Below are 15,283 nucleotides of genomic sequence, written 5' to 3'. Positions count from 1 at the left end.
TCCCTGCTTGGCACTCAGCATCAAGGGTTGGAATTGGGGGTTAAATCACCAAAATGATTCCTGGGCGCGGCCACCGCTGTTGCCCACTGCTCCCCTCACCTCCCAGGGGGTGATCAAGGGTGAAGGGTCAAATGCAGAGAATAATTTCGCCACACCTAATGTGTGTGTGACAATCATTGGCACTTTAACTTTAAAACTTTAATATAAATATATATATATATATATATATATATATATGTATATATATATATATATATATATATATATATATATATATATATATATATATATATATATATATATATTTATACACATTTATATATATGAAAATATATATATATGCAAATATATATATATATATATATATATATATATATTTATATATATATATATGCAAATTTTTATATATATATATATGCAAATATATATATATATTTTATATATATATATATATATATATATATATATATATATATATATATATATATATATATATATATATATAGATAAAAGGACAGAATTGAACAAAAAAATATTTGGTTTACATTTTCCTAGTAGACATAACAGTTTGACAGCATTCTCCAATGGAACATTCTGGAGAAACATCCTGGATGAATTTGGATAGAAGTGAGTTACAAAGGTAAACTTTTTGAATGAGTTAACTTTATTTGTGATGATTTATCTCTTATGTTCAGTCCATTTTTTCCCAAATTAATTTGAGGGAAGTTGTCACCGCCTGGTGCCACCTTGTGGTCTGTGGGGCGGTATAGCTCGGTTGGTAGAGCGGCCGTGCCAGCAACTTCAGGGTTGCAGGTTCGATCCCCGCTTCCGCCATCCTAGTCACTGCTGTTGTGTCCTTGGGCAAGACACTTTACCCACCTGCTCCCAGTGCCACCCACACTGGTTTAAAAATGTAACTTAGATATTGGGTTTCACTATGTAAAGCGCTTTGAGTCACTTGAGAAAAGCGCTATATAAATATAATTCACTTCACTTTGTATTGTCAGTTCACCTCTTTTGGTGCAGTTGTTCTTACATTTCTCCTTCCTCCTAGAGTTGCTGTGTTGCCCTTGTGGGCGGAGTTGTGGGACGTGCACAGCTGCTTCCAATTGACCCTGGTGCTACTTAAGCAGCACCTTGACAGCTGGATGGCACTCGGCGATTCCGCTCCACGCCAGTTGATTCTATGCTTCCAGTATTTTGCTACCTTGGCCATTCCCAGTGCCATCCATCTTGGTGTTGTTTTGTAGTGTGCACGTCTTGTAACTCCAAACCAAGTTGAGTTTATTTTTGTATATAAGTAACTTTTGTTCTTTTACCCACAATGCACATTTTGTCATCTCTTTTTCGTACCGTCGCTTTTTGTTACCTCCTGTTTGGATTGTTTTTGTGAGTAGATTTCCGCACTAAAATAAGTGCTTTACTCAGCGTCCTGCGCATCCCTGGGTTCCTCTTTACTGTGTTGAACAGAACTCTGACAGAAAGAGTTTCTCCAAAACGCAACACCCTTTGGCGGACAAGTTTGTGATTAAAGGCTATACATATCAAATAAAAGGGACAAGTGGTAGAACAAATGGATGGATGTACAGTAAAGCTCTGTGGGATGATGCACATTATTGACTTTTCCCTAACATTCCAAACTTTCCCATGTTTTCTGAAATTGATCATGTTTAAGGGATTCTAAAAAAAAAAAGGGGGGGGGGGGGGACAACTTTAAAAAAACAATTTTCATGTGTAGTTTTTTAATAAGAAATGTAGATTACTAAAAACAAAACTATCCTTCATAACCTTCCACATATAATGTTGCCATTTTCTCTAATCTACATATTACATAAAGGGGACATACATATAAAACAATATTCATATTACAAAAGAGAGTAATAAAGATAATTAAAATAATTAGATTATTGAGACCCAACCAATGATTCATAAAGTCACACATTTTAAAAGTAAATGATCTTGTATAAAAGACAACTGTTCAAATGATGTATAAAGTAAATAATAATATGCTTCCAGAAGTGGTCCAGAAGATGTTTCAGATGTGAACCAGTAAATATAAACTAAGAGGGATTTATGTGTACTCAAAAGCAAAGGTATGAACACATGTAAAACAAATATGTACATCATATAAAGGAGCTCATCTATAACATCATTAAACATTCAAAATAATTTCTAAATATCTCTACACACATAAAATGTATTTGTAACACATTTTTTTATTCTCACCTTTACAGTCAAAGTGTTGTGTTCATTTTTAAACAAAAGTACACAATGTTGTATATTAAAACATGTACTTGACTGATAAAAGCAATAATCTAAAATATCTAATCTTTAAATGTTAGAATCTATGTGCTGATTTTGTTAGAAGGTCAACGTTAAGTTTTGACAGTTTATTTCAAATCCTGCATCTTCATTTGCTGCTGCTGTTCTCACCAGCACACTTGTGTTTCTTACACTGGTACTTATAGGAGAATCTTTCACCACACACACTGCAACTCAACACTTTCTCTCCTGTGTGTGTTCTCATGTGTGCTGTAAGAGTGTCTAGGTGACGAAAGCTTTTGTAGCAGCTTGAACAGGAATATGTTTTTTTACCAGAGTGCGTTCTCATGTGATTTTTTAAACTTTGACTTATTATAAAACTTTTACCACATTCTGAGCAGGAAAAAGGTTTTTCTCCAGTGTGTATTCTCATGTGTACTTTCATAAGGCTTCTTCGTATAAAAGCTTTACCACATTCTAAGCAGGAAAAAGGTTTTTCTCCAGTGTGTGTTCTCATGTGTTCTTTTAAACACTGACTTCTTACAAAACCTTTCCCGCAGATTGAACAAGAATTTTTTTTCTCTCCAGTGTGTATTCTCATGTGTGCTTTCAAACTGCTTCTTCGTCCAAAAGCGTTACCACATTCTGAGCAGGTAAAAGGTTTTTCTCCAGTGTGTATTATCATGTGTTCTTTGAAATGTTCCCTTCGTGTAAAATCTGTACCGCAGATTGAACATGAAAAAGGTCTTTCCCCTGTGTGTCTTCTCATGTGTGCTTTGAAATGTTCCCTTTGAATAAAATCTTTACCACAGATTGAACATGAAAAAGGTTTTTCTCCAGTGTGTGTTTTTGTGTGTCGTATCAGATTTCCCTTCTGGGGGAAACCTTTACTACAAATTGAGCACATGAATGGTTTTTCTCCAGTGTGTATTCTCATGTGTTCTTTCAGCATTTGTTTTAGTCTAAAATCTCTACCGCATTCTGAGCAGGTAAAAGGTTTTTCTCCAGTGTGTATTCTCATATGTTCTATCAGCACTCGTTTTAGTCTAAAATCTCTACCGCATTCTGAGCAGGTAAAAGGTTTTTCTCCAGTGTGTATTCTCATATGTTCTATCAGCACTCGTTTTAGACTAAAATCTCTACCGCATTCTGAGCAGGTAAAAGGTTTTTCTCCAGTGTGTATTCCCATGTGTCTTTTCAAATCGTGCTTATGACTAAAATCTTTACCGCAGATTGAACATGAAAAAGGTTTTTCTCCAGTGTGTGTTCTCATGTGACTTTTCAATTTACTAGGAGTTTTAAAAGTTTTGTCACAGTGAGAACATGTGACGTGTGTGTTGTCAGTGTGACATGTCTTATCATCTTTAGAGTCTTCATCATCAGTGTCAGGAGAGTGTGACGTTGTGTCCTCACTATCTGATAGTGGAGCTAAGAGCTTGTCTGCTTGTGATCCTCCACAGTGGTCTCCATCAGCTTCTGTTGTCATGTGTTGAGTTGAGCTGCTGCTTGGAGGCTCCGCCTCTCTCTTCTCCTCACTCTCACCTTTGACCTCATCACCTTCACTCTTCACAGGGACACCAGTCACTGGCATCTTGGTGACATCAACCTCCTCCAGTCCTTCAAGATGCTCTCCCTGCTGACTGATGCTGTGTTCCTCCTCTTCCTCTTTAATGTGAGGGCTCAGTGGGTCCTCCTCTTCCTCCTTTATGTGAGGGTTCAGTGGATCCACTGTTTCCTCTTTAAAATGGGGTGTCGGTGGGTCCTCCTCTTCCTTTTTAAAATGATGGATCAGTGGGCATTCCTCTTCCTTCTTAATGTGGGAGGGCTGTGGCTCCTCCGTCCGCATCCTGAAGCTCCACTTCTGTTGCTCAGGGTGAAGATGTTCTTCACAGACGTCTGCAAGACAAACACACCATCTCTGCTCAGTCACACAATGCATTCAGTACTTTTACATGCACTTAGGAAAAACAAGTTATCGTATGAACTGTCTTGAAATCTCAGGAATTCACAGGAAAAGAAAAACAAACCAGGACGACATGACTTTTACTATGCATGGACGATATGGTTTAAAATTGATTTTGTGATGTATTATTTCATATAGAATTACTAATAGAAGCATTATAAAACAGGCTACACAGGCTCCTAATTTAGTTGCTGAAAGATGCAGTAAAATATTACATAATTTCCAGTATTATTTTCTTAAATAAAGTAACCAGATATTAACAGTAAATAAACAAGTACAAACCCTGTTTCCATATGAGTTGGGAAATTGTGTTAGATGTAAATATAAACGGAATACAATGATTTGCAAATCATTTTCAACACATATTCAGTTGAATATGCTACAAAGACAACATATTTGATGTTTAAATTGGTAAAAAAAATGTTTTTGCAAATAATCATTAACTTTAGAATTTGATGCCAGCAACACGTGACAAAGAAGTTGGGAAAGGTGGCAATAAATACTGATAAAGTTGAGGAATGCTCATCAAACACTTATTTGGAACATCCCACAGGTGTGCAGGCTAATTGGGAACAGGTGGGTGCCATGATTGGGTATAAAAGTAGATTCCATGAAATGTTCAGTCATTCACAAACAAGGATGGGGCGAGGGTCACCACTTTGTCAACAAATGCGTGAGCAAATTGTTGAACAGTTTAAGAAAAACCTTTCTCAACCAGCTATTGCAAGGAATTTAGGGATTTCACCATCTACGGTCCGTAATATCATCAAAGGGTTCAGAGAATCTGGAGAAATCACTGCACGTAAGCAGCTAAGCCCGTGACCTTCGATCCCTCAGGCTGTACTGCACCAACAAGCGACATCAGTGTGTAAAGGATATCACCACATGGGCTCAGGAACACTTCAGAACCCCACTGTCAGTAACTACAGTTGGTCGCTACATCTGTAAGTGCAAGTTAAAACTCTCCTATGCAAGGTGAAAACCGTTTATCAACAACACCCAGAAACGCTGTCAGCTTCGCTGGGCCTGAGCTCATCTAAGATGGACTGATACAAAGTGGAAAAGTGTTCTGTGGTCTGACGAGTCCACATTTCAAATTGATTTTGGAAACTGTGGACGTCGTGTCCTCCGGACTAAAGAGGAAAAGAACCATCCGGATTGTTATAGGTGCAAAGTGTAAAAGCCAGCATGTGTGATGGTATGGGGGTGTATTAGTGCCCAAGACATGGGTAACTTACACATCTGTGAAGGCACCATTAATGCTGAAAGGTACATACAGGTTTTGGAGCAACATATGTTGCCATCCAAGCAACGTTACCATGGACGCCCCTGCTTATTTCAGCAAGACAATGCCAAGCCACGTGTTACATCAACGTGGTTTCATAGTAAAAGAGTGCGGGTACTAGACTGGCCTGCCTGTAGTCCAGACCTGTCTCCCATTGAAAATGTGTGGTGCATTATGAAGCCTAAAATAGCACAACGGAGACCCCCGGACTGTTGAACAACTTAAGCTGTACATCAAGCAAGAATGGGAAAGAATTCCACCTGAGAAGCTTCAAAAATGTGTCCCAAACGTTTATTGAGTGTTGTTAAAAGGAAAGGCCATGTAACACAGTGGTGAACATGACCTTTCCCAACTACTTTGGCACGTGTTGCAGCCATGAAATTCTAAGTTAATTATTATTTGCAAAAAAAAAAAAAAAAATCCATCAGTTTGGACATCAAATATCTTGTCTTTGTAGTGCATTCAATTGAATATGGGTTGAAAGTGATTTGCAAATCATTGTATTCCGTTTATATTTACATCTAACACAATTTCCCAACTCATGTGGAAACAGGGTTTGTACATTAATAATAATAGTTTCGACAAAATAATACAATTAGAAATGACACAATATGTTACTGCATATGTCAGCTGCCAAATTAGGAGCTTTTGTGACCAGCTTTGAAATTCTTCTATTATCAATCATATACCAAATGATATATGGTGACATATATTGTTATTAGGATATAGATTTGAGGTCATATCGCCCATACCAAACATTGGTTCGCCGAGTCATTTTGTTTGGCCCACCAAATATATTTATTTTTTATATTCTTCAGATGTGTGTGTATGTTTAAAATGTTGTACTACTGTTCTACATCACGTGGAAGTGTCATGTCATGGGGTTGGTGTGCTTTCAACTAAGGGTGTGACGATACGGTCAGCTCACCAAAGGATACTCGATATTGGCTTTAGGAGAACGAGACAATATTTTGGTGGTTAACATGATTCTTACACATATGTGTACTTCATGTGTATATGAATGTACTTTCTCTTGTGTGCTTAGTTTTACTGTAACTTCATTGTGGATAATATCTATAAACAACCTCAATTGTTTTTCATCTTTCATTTGAAGGACTGTTTACTTATCTGACAAATTCAAAGGAAACTGCACTTTTTTCAAATGTCGCCTATCATTCACAATCCTTATGTAAGACATATGTTTTAAATGTTTATGAATTCTAATTAGTAAATAAACGTGAGCAACAATCAGCTAACATTGGAGTCAATGGGAGCTCCTCTATTAGACCCACAAAGTCCTCCAAATAACCATCCAAAAACTGCCAACAATACTCCATTTACATTTTGTGACCTGAATATTAACCAAGTATTAGCGATATTGTTATTATAAGCGCTAACGTTAAGGACCTACTTTTAGCGGCGCATTGATCACAGAAGTAACTAGCTTATGCTGCTATATTGACATACTGAGCTGCTTTCTCACCTCTAAGATGGTGAAAGCTAATCCTAGATTATAAATCATGCTTCTCACTTATGTAGTAGAAGGTTGTGGACATAAATCGAGAACTTGGTCAACTTTGACATCCAACTTAGACCTGGAGATGGCAAGAAAGACACGAACATACGCTCTTTTGCACTCACCCTTTTTTAGCCCTTTGTGAGGATTAATTCTTCATCTAAACGGGAAGATATGAACATCCCATCAGTCGGCATCCCAGTGAGAGCAGACATTGTATGCTTAAAAAGAGCAAGATATGTAAATATGACATGTTATTAAGAATGATTACATATATACTTACAGTGTGTATTTAAAATGTTGATGAAGGTTTTAGGATGTTATTTAGAGCACTTTATAGGCAGAATAGAGCGGCTACAAATGACTCAATTGTCAGCTAACTTTTGCTAAGGTTTATTTTCTATTGAGGATGCATCAACCATCGACCTGCTCAGTGGCCTTGTGGTTAGAGTGTCTGCCCTGACACTGGAAAGTCGGGAGTTCAAACCCCGGCTGAGTCACACCAAAGACTATAAACATTGGACCCATTGCCTCCTTGCTTGGCACTCAGCATCAAGGGTTGGGGGTTAAATCACCAAATGATTCCCGAGCGCGGCCACTGAGGAGCTTTTTAACTACCTCAGCCCCAGAAATAGGAGAGCCCACCACAGATTCCCCAGGCACTGCTTCCTCATAGGAAGATGTGTTGGTGGGATTGAGGAGGTCTTCTAAATATTCCCTCCACCGATCCACAACAGCCGCAGTAGAGGTCAGCAGCACACCATCCTCACCATACACGGTGTGGACAGTGCACTGTTTCCCCCCCCTGAGACGGCGGATAGTGGACCAGAATCGCTTCGAAGCCATCTGGAAGTCGTTTTCCATGGCTTCCCCAGTTTTTGCCTCCGCGACCGCTGAAGCCGCACTTCGCTTGGCCTCTCGGTACCTGTTCGCTGCCTCTGGAGTCCTATGAGCCAAAAGGACCCGATAGGACTCTTTATTCAGCTTGACGGCATCCCTCACTGCTGGTGTACGCCAGCGGGTTCTAGGATTACCGCCACGACAGGCACCAACCACATTGCGGCCACAGCTCCAATCAGCCGCCTCGACAATAGAGGCACGGAACATGGTCCACTCGGACTCAATATCCAGTGCTTCCCTCGTGACATGTTCAAAGATCTTCCGGAGGTGGGAATTGAAACTCTCTCTGACAGGAGACTCTGCTAGGCGTTCCCAGCAAACCCTCACAATGCGTTTGGGCCTGCCAGGTCTGTCCGGCATCCTCCCCCACCATCGGAGCCAGCTAACCACCAGGTGGTGATCGGTAGAAATCTCTGCCCCTCTCTTCACCCGAGTGTCCAAAACATGAGGCCGCAAATCCGATGACACAACTACAAAGTAAATCATGGAACTGCGGCCGAGGGTGTCCTGGTGCCAAGGTGTTTGTTATGGACAATCCGTGACGAGCACAAAAGTCCAATAACAAAGCACCACTTGGGTTCAGATCCGGGCGGCCATTCTTCCCAAGCACGCCTCTCCAGGTTTCACTGTCGTTGCCAACATGAGCGTTGAAGTCCCCCAGCAGAACAAGGGAATCACCCGAGGGAGCACTCTCCAGTACTCCCTCAAGGGAATCCAAAAAGAGTGGGTACTCTGAGCTGCTGTGGTGCGTAAGCACAAACAACAGTCAGGACTCGTCCCCCCACCCAAAGGCGGAGGTAAGCTACCATCTATTTTAAAAAACATCTATGTTGTGCGTGCAATACAACTGTGCTGCTTTTATTTTGAAAAGTGTTATATATGTACGTATGTCCGTGTGTAACCTGTGAGTGAAGGTGCACAGCGACAAGTGATGCCCGGTTACCCCCGAGATGTCAGCTTACGCTAAAAAAAGAAAAGTTGATGACGAATGCCGTGTTTTCAACAAGACATGGACTGCCAAGTATTTCTTTAAAGGTAAAGCCGTGTGCTTAATTTGTGGTACACAGGTTGCTGTGTTTAAAGAATATAATTTGAATCGCCACTACAAGACGAAGCACGAGGAAAAATTGCGGAATCTGTCTGATGAAGAGTGTGCAAGGGAGGCTGATGCGTTGATGGTAAAACTGCAAACCCAACAAGGACTTTTTGCCAAATTTCACCCCCCCCCCCCCGAGATGCAGCCGTCAGGACAAGTTTCGCCATTTCTCACAAAATCGCCAGAAAACGTATTAGACTCTGTTACGCTGATATTCCCGGAGAAAAGGGGCACATTTGAGAACGTGTCACTCTCCCGACGCACTGTAACGAGGCGGGTTGAGACCATCGCTGGAAACGTGGAGCTTCAGCTGAAGAACAGAACGGCCGACTTTGACTGTTTTTCGCCGGCTTTGGATGAGAGCTGCGATGTACGTGACACCGCCCAGCTGCTCATCTTTTTACGTGGGATAACTGCAAAACTTTCAAATCACGGAGGAACTGGCAGCCATGCAGGCTGAAATGGGACAAGCTGGCAGGTGTGACAACAGATGGTTGGATAATTCTGACGGGGAAATACGTTGGACTTTTGTTTGTTGTATTGCGGTATTTCTATAAACTTGTGTGACCAGTCTTCTTGTCGTTGGGTTCTTTCTTGGACCAATATTACCACGCGACACCTTTCCGCTGTGGATTTACAATTGTCTTTTATTTGTGTTTTTTTCCTCCCAGTCTCTGATGCTTTTCAGAAGTCTGTATCTCGGTTCTCTTTCTGTGCTTTTCAGCAGCCTGGGTGTCGTGCCTCCCCTTCCTGTTAGACAACCCCCTCTCATGCTCTCTGACGCAGCTAATAAAGAGACAGGTGATTAGATAACTCGTTCCAGCTGAGATATCTCCTCACCTGTCAGTTGCTTCACAGCCGGCTCCTGCACACGCCCTGCCCACAGAGAACGCGTGGACCACGCCCCTTCCACATGCCTCCACCGCCAGATTAAGCCCCCTCCCGTAGAGGGGAGAGAGAGAGAAAGTCGGCTACGGCCATCTGCGTCCACCCGGAAGTTGTAGGGTTGCAACGCAAGGTACCACCGGGTGATCCGTGCGTTGGCATCCTTCATGCGGTGGAGCCATTGGAGTGGTTTCTGGTCCGAGCAGAGACTGTAGGCGCGCCCCAACAGGTAGTACCAGAGGGCCCCGACCACCCACCGGATGGCGAGGCACTCCCTCTCCACCGTACTGTACCTTTTTCTCCTGGTGAAAATTTTGTAAGCTGGGTCCCCTTGTTATACGTGCGCTGCTGCCGTGTGGAGTTTTGCTCGCATGTCCATAACGTACTGAATTTCGTTTTGACTGGAGCTTGAACCCTCCTCCAAGCTTTCCTTAATTAGGTCCAGCACTCCGCGCGGCCTTCTGCCGTATAATAGCTTGAAAGGCGCAAAGCCTATGGAGGCCTGAGGTACCTCCCGCATCGCAAACATTAGGGGATCCAGCCATTTATCCCAATTTGGTTTGTCCTCGTGCGTGGACTTACGGATCATGGTTTTCAGCATTTTATTTAACCGTTCCACCAGCCCATCTGTTTGTGGGTGGTACACACTGGTGCGGATCGCTTTAATTACCAGTGACCCGTATAGTTCCTTTAACGTGCGTGACATAAAGGACGTGCCTTGGTCTGTCAGAATCTCTTTCGGGATTCCGACTCGGGAGATGACCTGAAACAGAGCTTGCGCAACACTCTTGGCAGAGATGGAGCGCAGGGCACTGCTTCGGGATAGCGCGTTGCGTAATCCACCAGGACTAACACAAAGCGATATCCCCTTGTGCTCGGGTGAAATGGTCCGATGAGGTCCATCCCAATTCTCTCGAATGGGACCTCCATGAGCGGTAATGGGCGCAAGGGCGCCTTCGGGATGGCCGCCGGATTCACCAGCTGGCAATCCGGGCAGGCAGCACACCACCGGCGCACGTCTGCCCGGCCAATAGAATCGAACCATGACCCGATTGAGTGTTTTATCGTACCCCATGTGGCCAGACATGGGATTACAATGCGCCGCCTGGAAGATCATTTCCTGGCGGTGTTTTGGCACCAACAACTGGGTGGATTCCTCTCCCGTTTGAGTGTCACGGCTCACTCTGTATAACCTATCTCTAATAATTGAAAAGTGGGGGAATACCCGCGCTTTCCCCGGGCGCACCAGCTGACTGTCGATGTAATCCACCTGGTCCCAGGCCGAGCGCAAAGTTTCATCACAGGACTGCTCAAGGGGAAAATCCTCCGTCGGGTGCCGCCGCAGCATTTCCAGGAAGTGAGCAATGTTGCCTAAAATGCATTACTAAATGAGGGTTTTCAATAATTAAAAAAGAAACGGTAGTACCCAATGTCCAGAATTTTACTGCGGTTTATCATTATACTGTTTACCGTTATATCCCTGATACACACACATATACATATAAACACACATATATATGTATATATGTACATACACATAAAACTGATGTAAGTGTACCACTAGTGGTACGCCAAATATTATTTATTTAAGTACAGTGTTTTATTTTCCTATATTCAAACACAATGTTACTGTTGAAACTGTGTGTACTATTACAGTGGCTAAAATATTGAATATACTTGTTAAATAAAGTTTCTTCCTTGTTTTTAATGAATAATTAAGGCCTAATATGCTACTGTATTTCAATGCTGTTCATGATGGTGGTACTTGGAGATCCAAGTATTTCCTGAGGTGGTCCTTGGCGAAAAAAGTTTGACAACTACTGATGTAGTGACATTGTAAACTACATCGGCAGACACAATTTTGTTATACCCAAACGACGTCTGCTCATACATCGCGCTTCCAACGAGGTCCCGTTTTCTCTCTCAAGTTAACAGGAAAAGGAGAAGGCAATATCTGCGTCATTTCATTTTTCTCAAAATACTTTCCACTGTGTTCGTTAGAAAGTTCCACAACTGTTCACGGTATCCCACGCTTGTGCTACAGCACTCATCTCATTGTGCAACATGTGAATGTTTGAAGTGGAACTAAATGTGATCTCTGAAAGGAGTACACGTTATTTCCAAAGCAGGGCCCCCATCCACATATACAATACTACAGTGTTTTTCAACCTTTTTTGAGCCAAGGCACATTTTTTGCGTTGAGAAAATCCAGAGGCACACCACCAGCAGAAATCATAAACTCAGTTGACTATAAAAAGTTGTTGTCGCAATTGTTGGATATGAATTTAAACCATAACCAACCATGCATCACTATAGCTCTTGTCTCAAAGTAGGTGTACTGTCACCACCTGTCACATCACCCTGACTTATTTGGAGTTTTTTGCTGTTTTCCTGTGTGTAGTGTTTTAGTTCTTGTCTTGCGCTCCTATTTTGGTGGCTTTTTCTCTTTTTTTGGTATTTTCCTGTAGCAGTTTCATGTCTTATATTTCCCGCATCTACTTTGTTTTAGCAATCAAGAATATTTCAGCTGTTTTTATCCTTCTTTGTGGGGACATTGTTGATAGACATGTCATGTTCGGATGTACATTGTGGACGCTGTCATTGCTCCACAGTAAGTCTTTGCTGTCGTCCAGCATTCTGTTTTTGTTTACTTTGTAGCCAGTTCAGTTTTACTTTCGTTCTGCATAGCCTTCCCTAAGCTTCAATGCCCTTTCTTAGCGGCACTCACCTTTTGTTTATTTTTGGTTTAAGCATAAGACACCTTTTTACCTGCCTTTACAAAGCAATTAGCTAACGACTGCCACCTACTGATATAGAAGAGTATTACACGGTTACTCTGCCGAGCTCCAGACAGCACCGACACTCAACAACACATCATTTGCAGACTACAATTACTGGTTTGCAAAGATAAAAACATGTTGATACACATTGTTACACACTGAGAGGAACATCAACCTCTCATAAATATTGTGTGTCTGAAACTGTCTCGTTTTTACGAACAAAATAAAACAATCAGTGCATCATCCTCACATGACAATTCATCTTCCTATAGACAATCTATTCAAGAATAGTGTTAATAATAAATATAAAGTTAGTAAAGATGTGAGAGTAAGAAGTAAACAAACCTGTTCTGTGTAACACAACTTGATGTTTTTGTTGTTGTCGCTCCGTCTCCTCTTTTGTTGGACAAAGTTCCTCCTCGTACTCTGCTATCGTTCTTTCGCACATTTTCACACAATCACAACACTTTACACTCACACTTGATCTCTGCTTAGCGATGTGTTTTCATCACTTCCGCCTCTCTTTGTTAGCAGCTAACAAGCTAAGCTAACTAGCAAGCTAAGCTAGCTCGAGAAGCATCAAAGTGCGCTCAGACTAATATAACCGGATGCGAACAGTTATTAACGATGTTTACTCTATTTAATAGAGTGTAATAAAGGACATATATGTGTACATGGACGCACAGATTAAGAACACTGAACTGTGACGACTGCAATAACGTCTTCACCGTCAGACGCCATCTTGCTTCGCCGTGTTTGGTTCGCGCGCAGTGTTGTCAGATCTCGCGAGACAAACAAGTAACCAGCTCTCTCTTCCAGATCTCGCGAGAGAAACAAGTACACGTCCCACCCCCGGTACAACTATTTCAACATTCTGAAAATAAAAGTAAACTTGTCCATTTTACATTTTCAAAACACAGACATACAACTTATTTTCGTAAAAATATTCAAATATTTCACAATGTATTGAAACAACAGTAGCATAAATAGAGAATAGAATAGAATAGAATGGACTTCATTGGCGTTGTTAGGCCTATTTTAGGGGGGCTCAAGCCCCCCTAAAATATTCTTAAGCCCCCTAAATAATTTGGTGTTATATATATATATATATATATATATATATATATATATACAGAGGTGGGTAGAGTAGCCAGAAATTGCACTCAAGTAAGAGTACTGTTACTTTAGAGATTTATTACTCAAGTAAAAGTAAGGAGTCGTCACCCAAATATTTACTTGAGTAAAAGTAAAAAGTATGTTGTGAAAAAACTACTCAAGTACTGAGTAACTGATGAGTAACATACACACACATATCATATATATATATATATATATATATATATATATATATATATATATATATATATATATATATATATATATATATATATATATATATATATATATATATATATATATATGTATGTGTGGGGAAAAAAATCACAAGACTATTTTTTTTTCCCCACACATACATATATTGCGCTCTACTACGGTATCGAGCACTATTTTTTGGATAACCTTATTAAGACATATATATATATATATATATATATATATATATATATATATATATATATATATATATATATATATATATATATATATATATATATACACACATTTATATATATATATATATATATATATATATATATATATATATATATATATATACACACATTTATATATATATATATATATATATATATATATATATATATATATATATATATATATATATATATATATATATATATATATACAGTATATAATTCATATTTAATTATTTTGCCGTTTTTGTTTACATGTTAAAGGTGTTTTGATGAATATACATGCATGTTTAACATATAGATTCCTTTCTTTCATGAAGACAAGAATATAAGTTGGTGTATTACTTGATTCTGATGACTTGCATTGATTGGAATCAGACAGTAGTGCTGATAGCGTCCACGTTTTCAAATGGAGGAGAAAAAAGTTCCTCCTTTCTGTCTAATACCACATGAAAGTGGTTGATTTTTGGCATCTTATTTGTCCAGCTTCTATATTCGTTTTTATACACTTTACAAGAAATACATTGGCGGCAAACTCCGTAGCTTGCTAGCTTGTTTGCGCTGGCTTTCGGAGACTCTTGTTTTGAAAGCGCAGGCGCGATGGAGCGGCACTTTTATTGTGAAGACAGGAACTGTGCAGTCAGTCTTTAGGCTTTTGACGGGATGTATGGTTGAAATAAAAGGGTATTTTTTCCTTCACACTTTTGATTGATTGATTGGAACTTTTATTAGTAGATTGCACAGTACAGTACATATTCCGTACAATTCACCACTAAATGGCAACACCCCAATAAGTTTTTACACATGTTTAAGTCAGGTCATGTGACCGCCTGGCTCTGTTTGATTGGTCCAACGTCACCAGTGACTGCATCTGATTGGTGGAACGGAGTGAACGTCACCAGTGACTGTATTTGTTGAAACGCAGGCACTATGAAGGTCTGTCTGACAGACCAAAACAAACAAAGCGTGCATTAACAGATCGATAAAAATTAGTAGCGAGTAGCGAGCTGAATGTAGATAAAAGTAGCGGAGTAAAAGTAGCGGAG

The 15,283-nt window shown here is 40.3% G+C and overlaps 2 protein-coding genes across 2 annotated transcripts in view; one reads left to right on the top strand and one right to left on the bottom strand.

Moving 5' to 3' along the window:
* LOC133624001 (uncharacterized) overlaps nt 1–15,283 on the top strand; it is a 270,822-nt gene that overhangs the window by 72,437 nt on the left and 183,102 nt on the right. The gene's annotated exons all lie outside the window — the stretch shown is intronic.
* On the bottom strand, nt 1,757–13,427 carry LOC133623972 (uncharacterized). The gene is made up of 3 exons (XM_072916180.1): nt 13,033–13,427; nt 7,152–7,186; nt 1,757–4,158 (listed from the first exon to the last, which is right to left on the bottom strand). Exon 3 carries the CDS (start codon nt 4,106–4,108, stop codon nt 2,411–2,413), a length of 1,698 nt encoding a protein of 565 aa, XP_072772281.1. The 5' UTR covers nt 4,109–4,158; nt 7,152–7,186; nt 13,033–13,427; the 3' UTR covers nt 1,757–2,410.

Source organism: Nerophis lumbriciformis, linkage group LG26 (assembly GCF_033978685.3).
Source record: "Nerophis lumbriciformis linkage group LG26, RoL_Nlum_v2.1, whole genome shotgun sequence".
Classification (NCBI taxonomy): Eukaryota; Metazoa; Chordata; class Actinopteri; order Syngnathiformes; family Syngnathidae; genus Nerophis; species Nerophis lumbriciformis.
This window is presented reverse-complemented; position numbering and strand designations above follow the sequence as displayed.

What these genes read in the sequence shown, in the direction of transcription:
- LOC133623972 (XM_072916180.1), bottom strand. Translation starts at nt 4,108, where the DNA reads ATGCGGACGGAGGAGCCACAGCCCTCCCACATTAAGAAGGAAGAGGAA.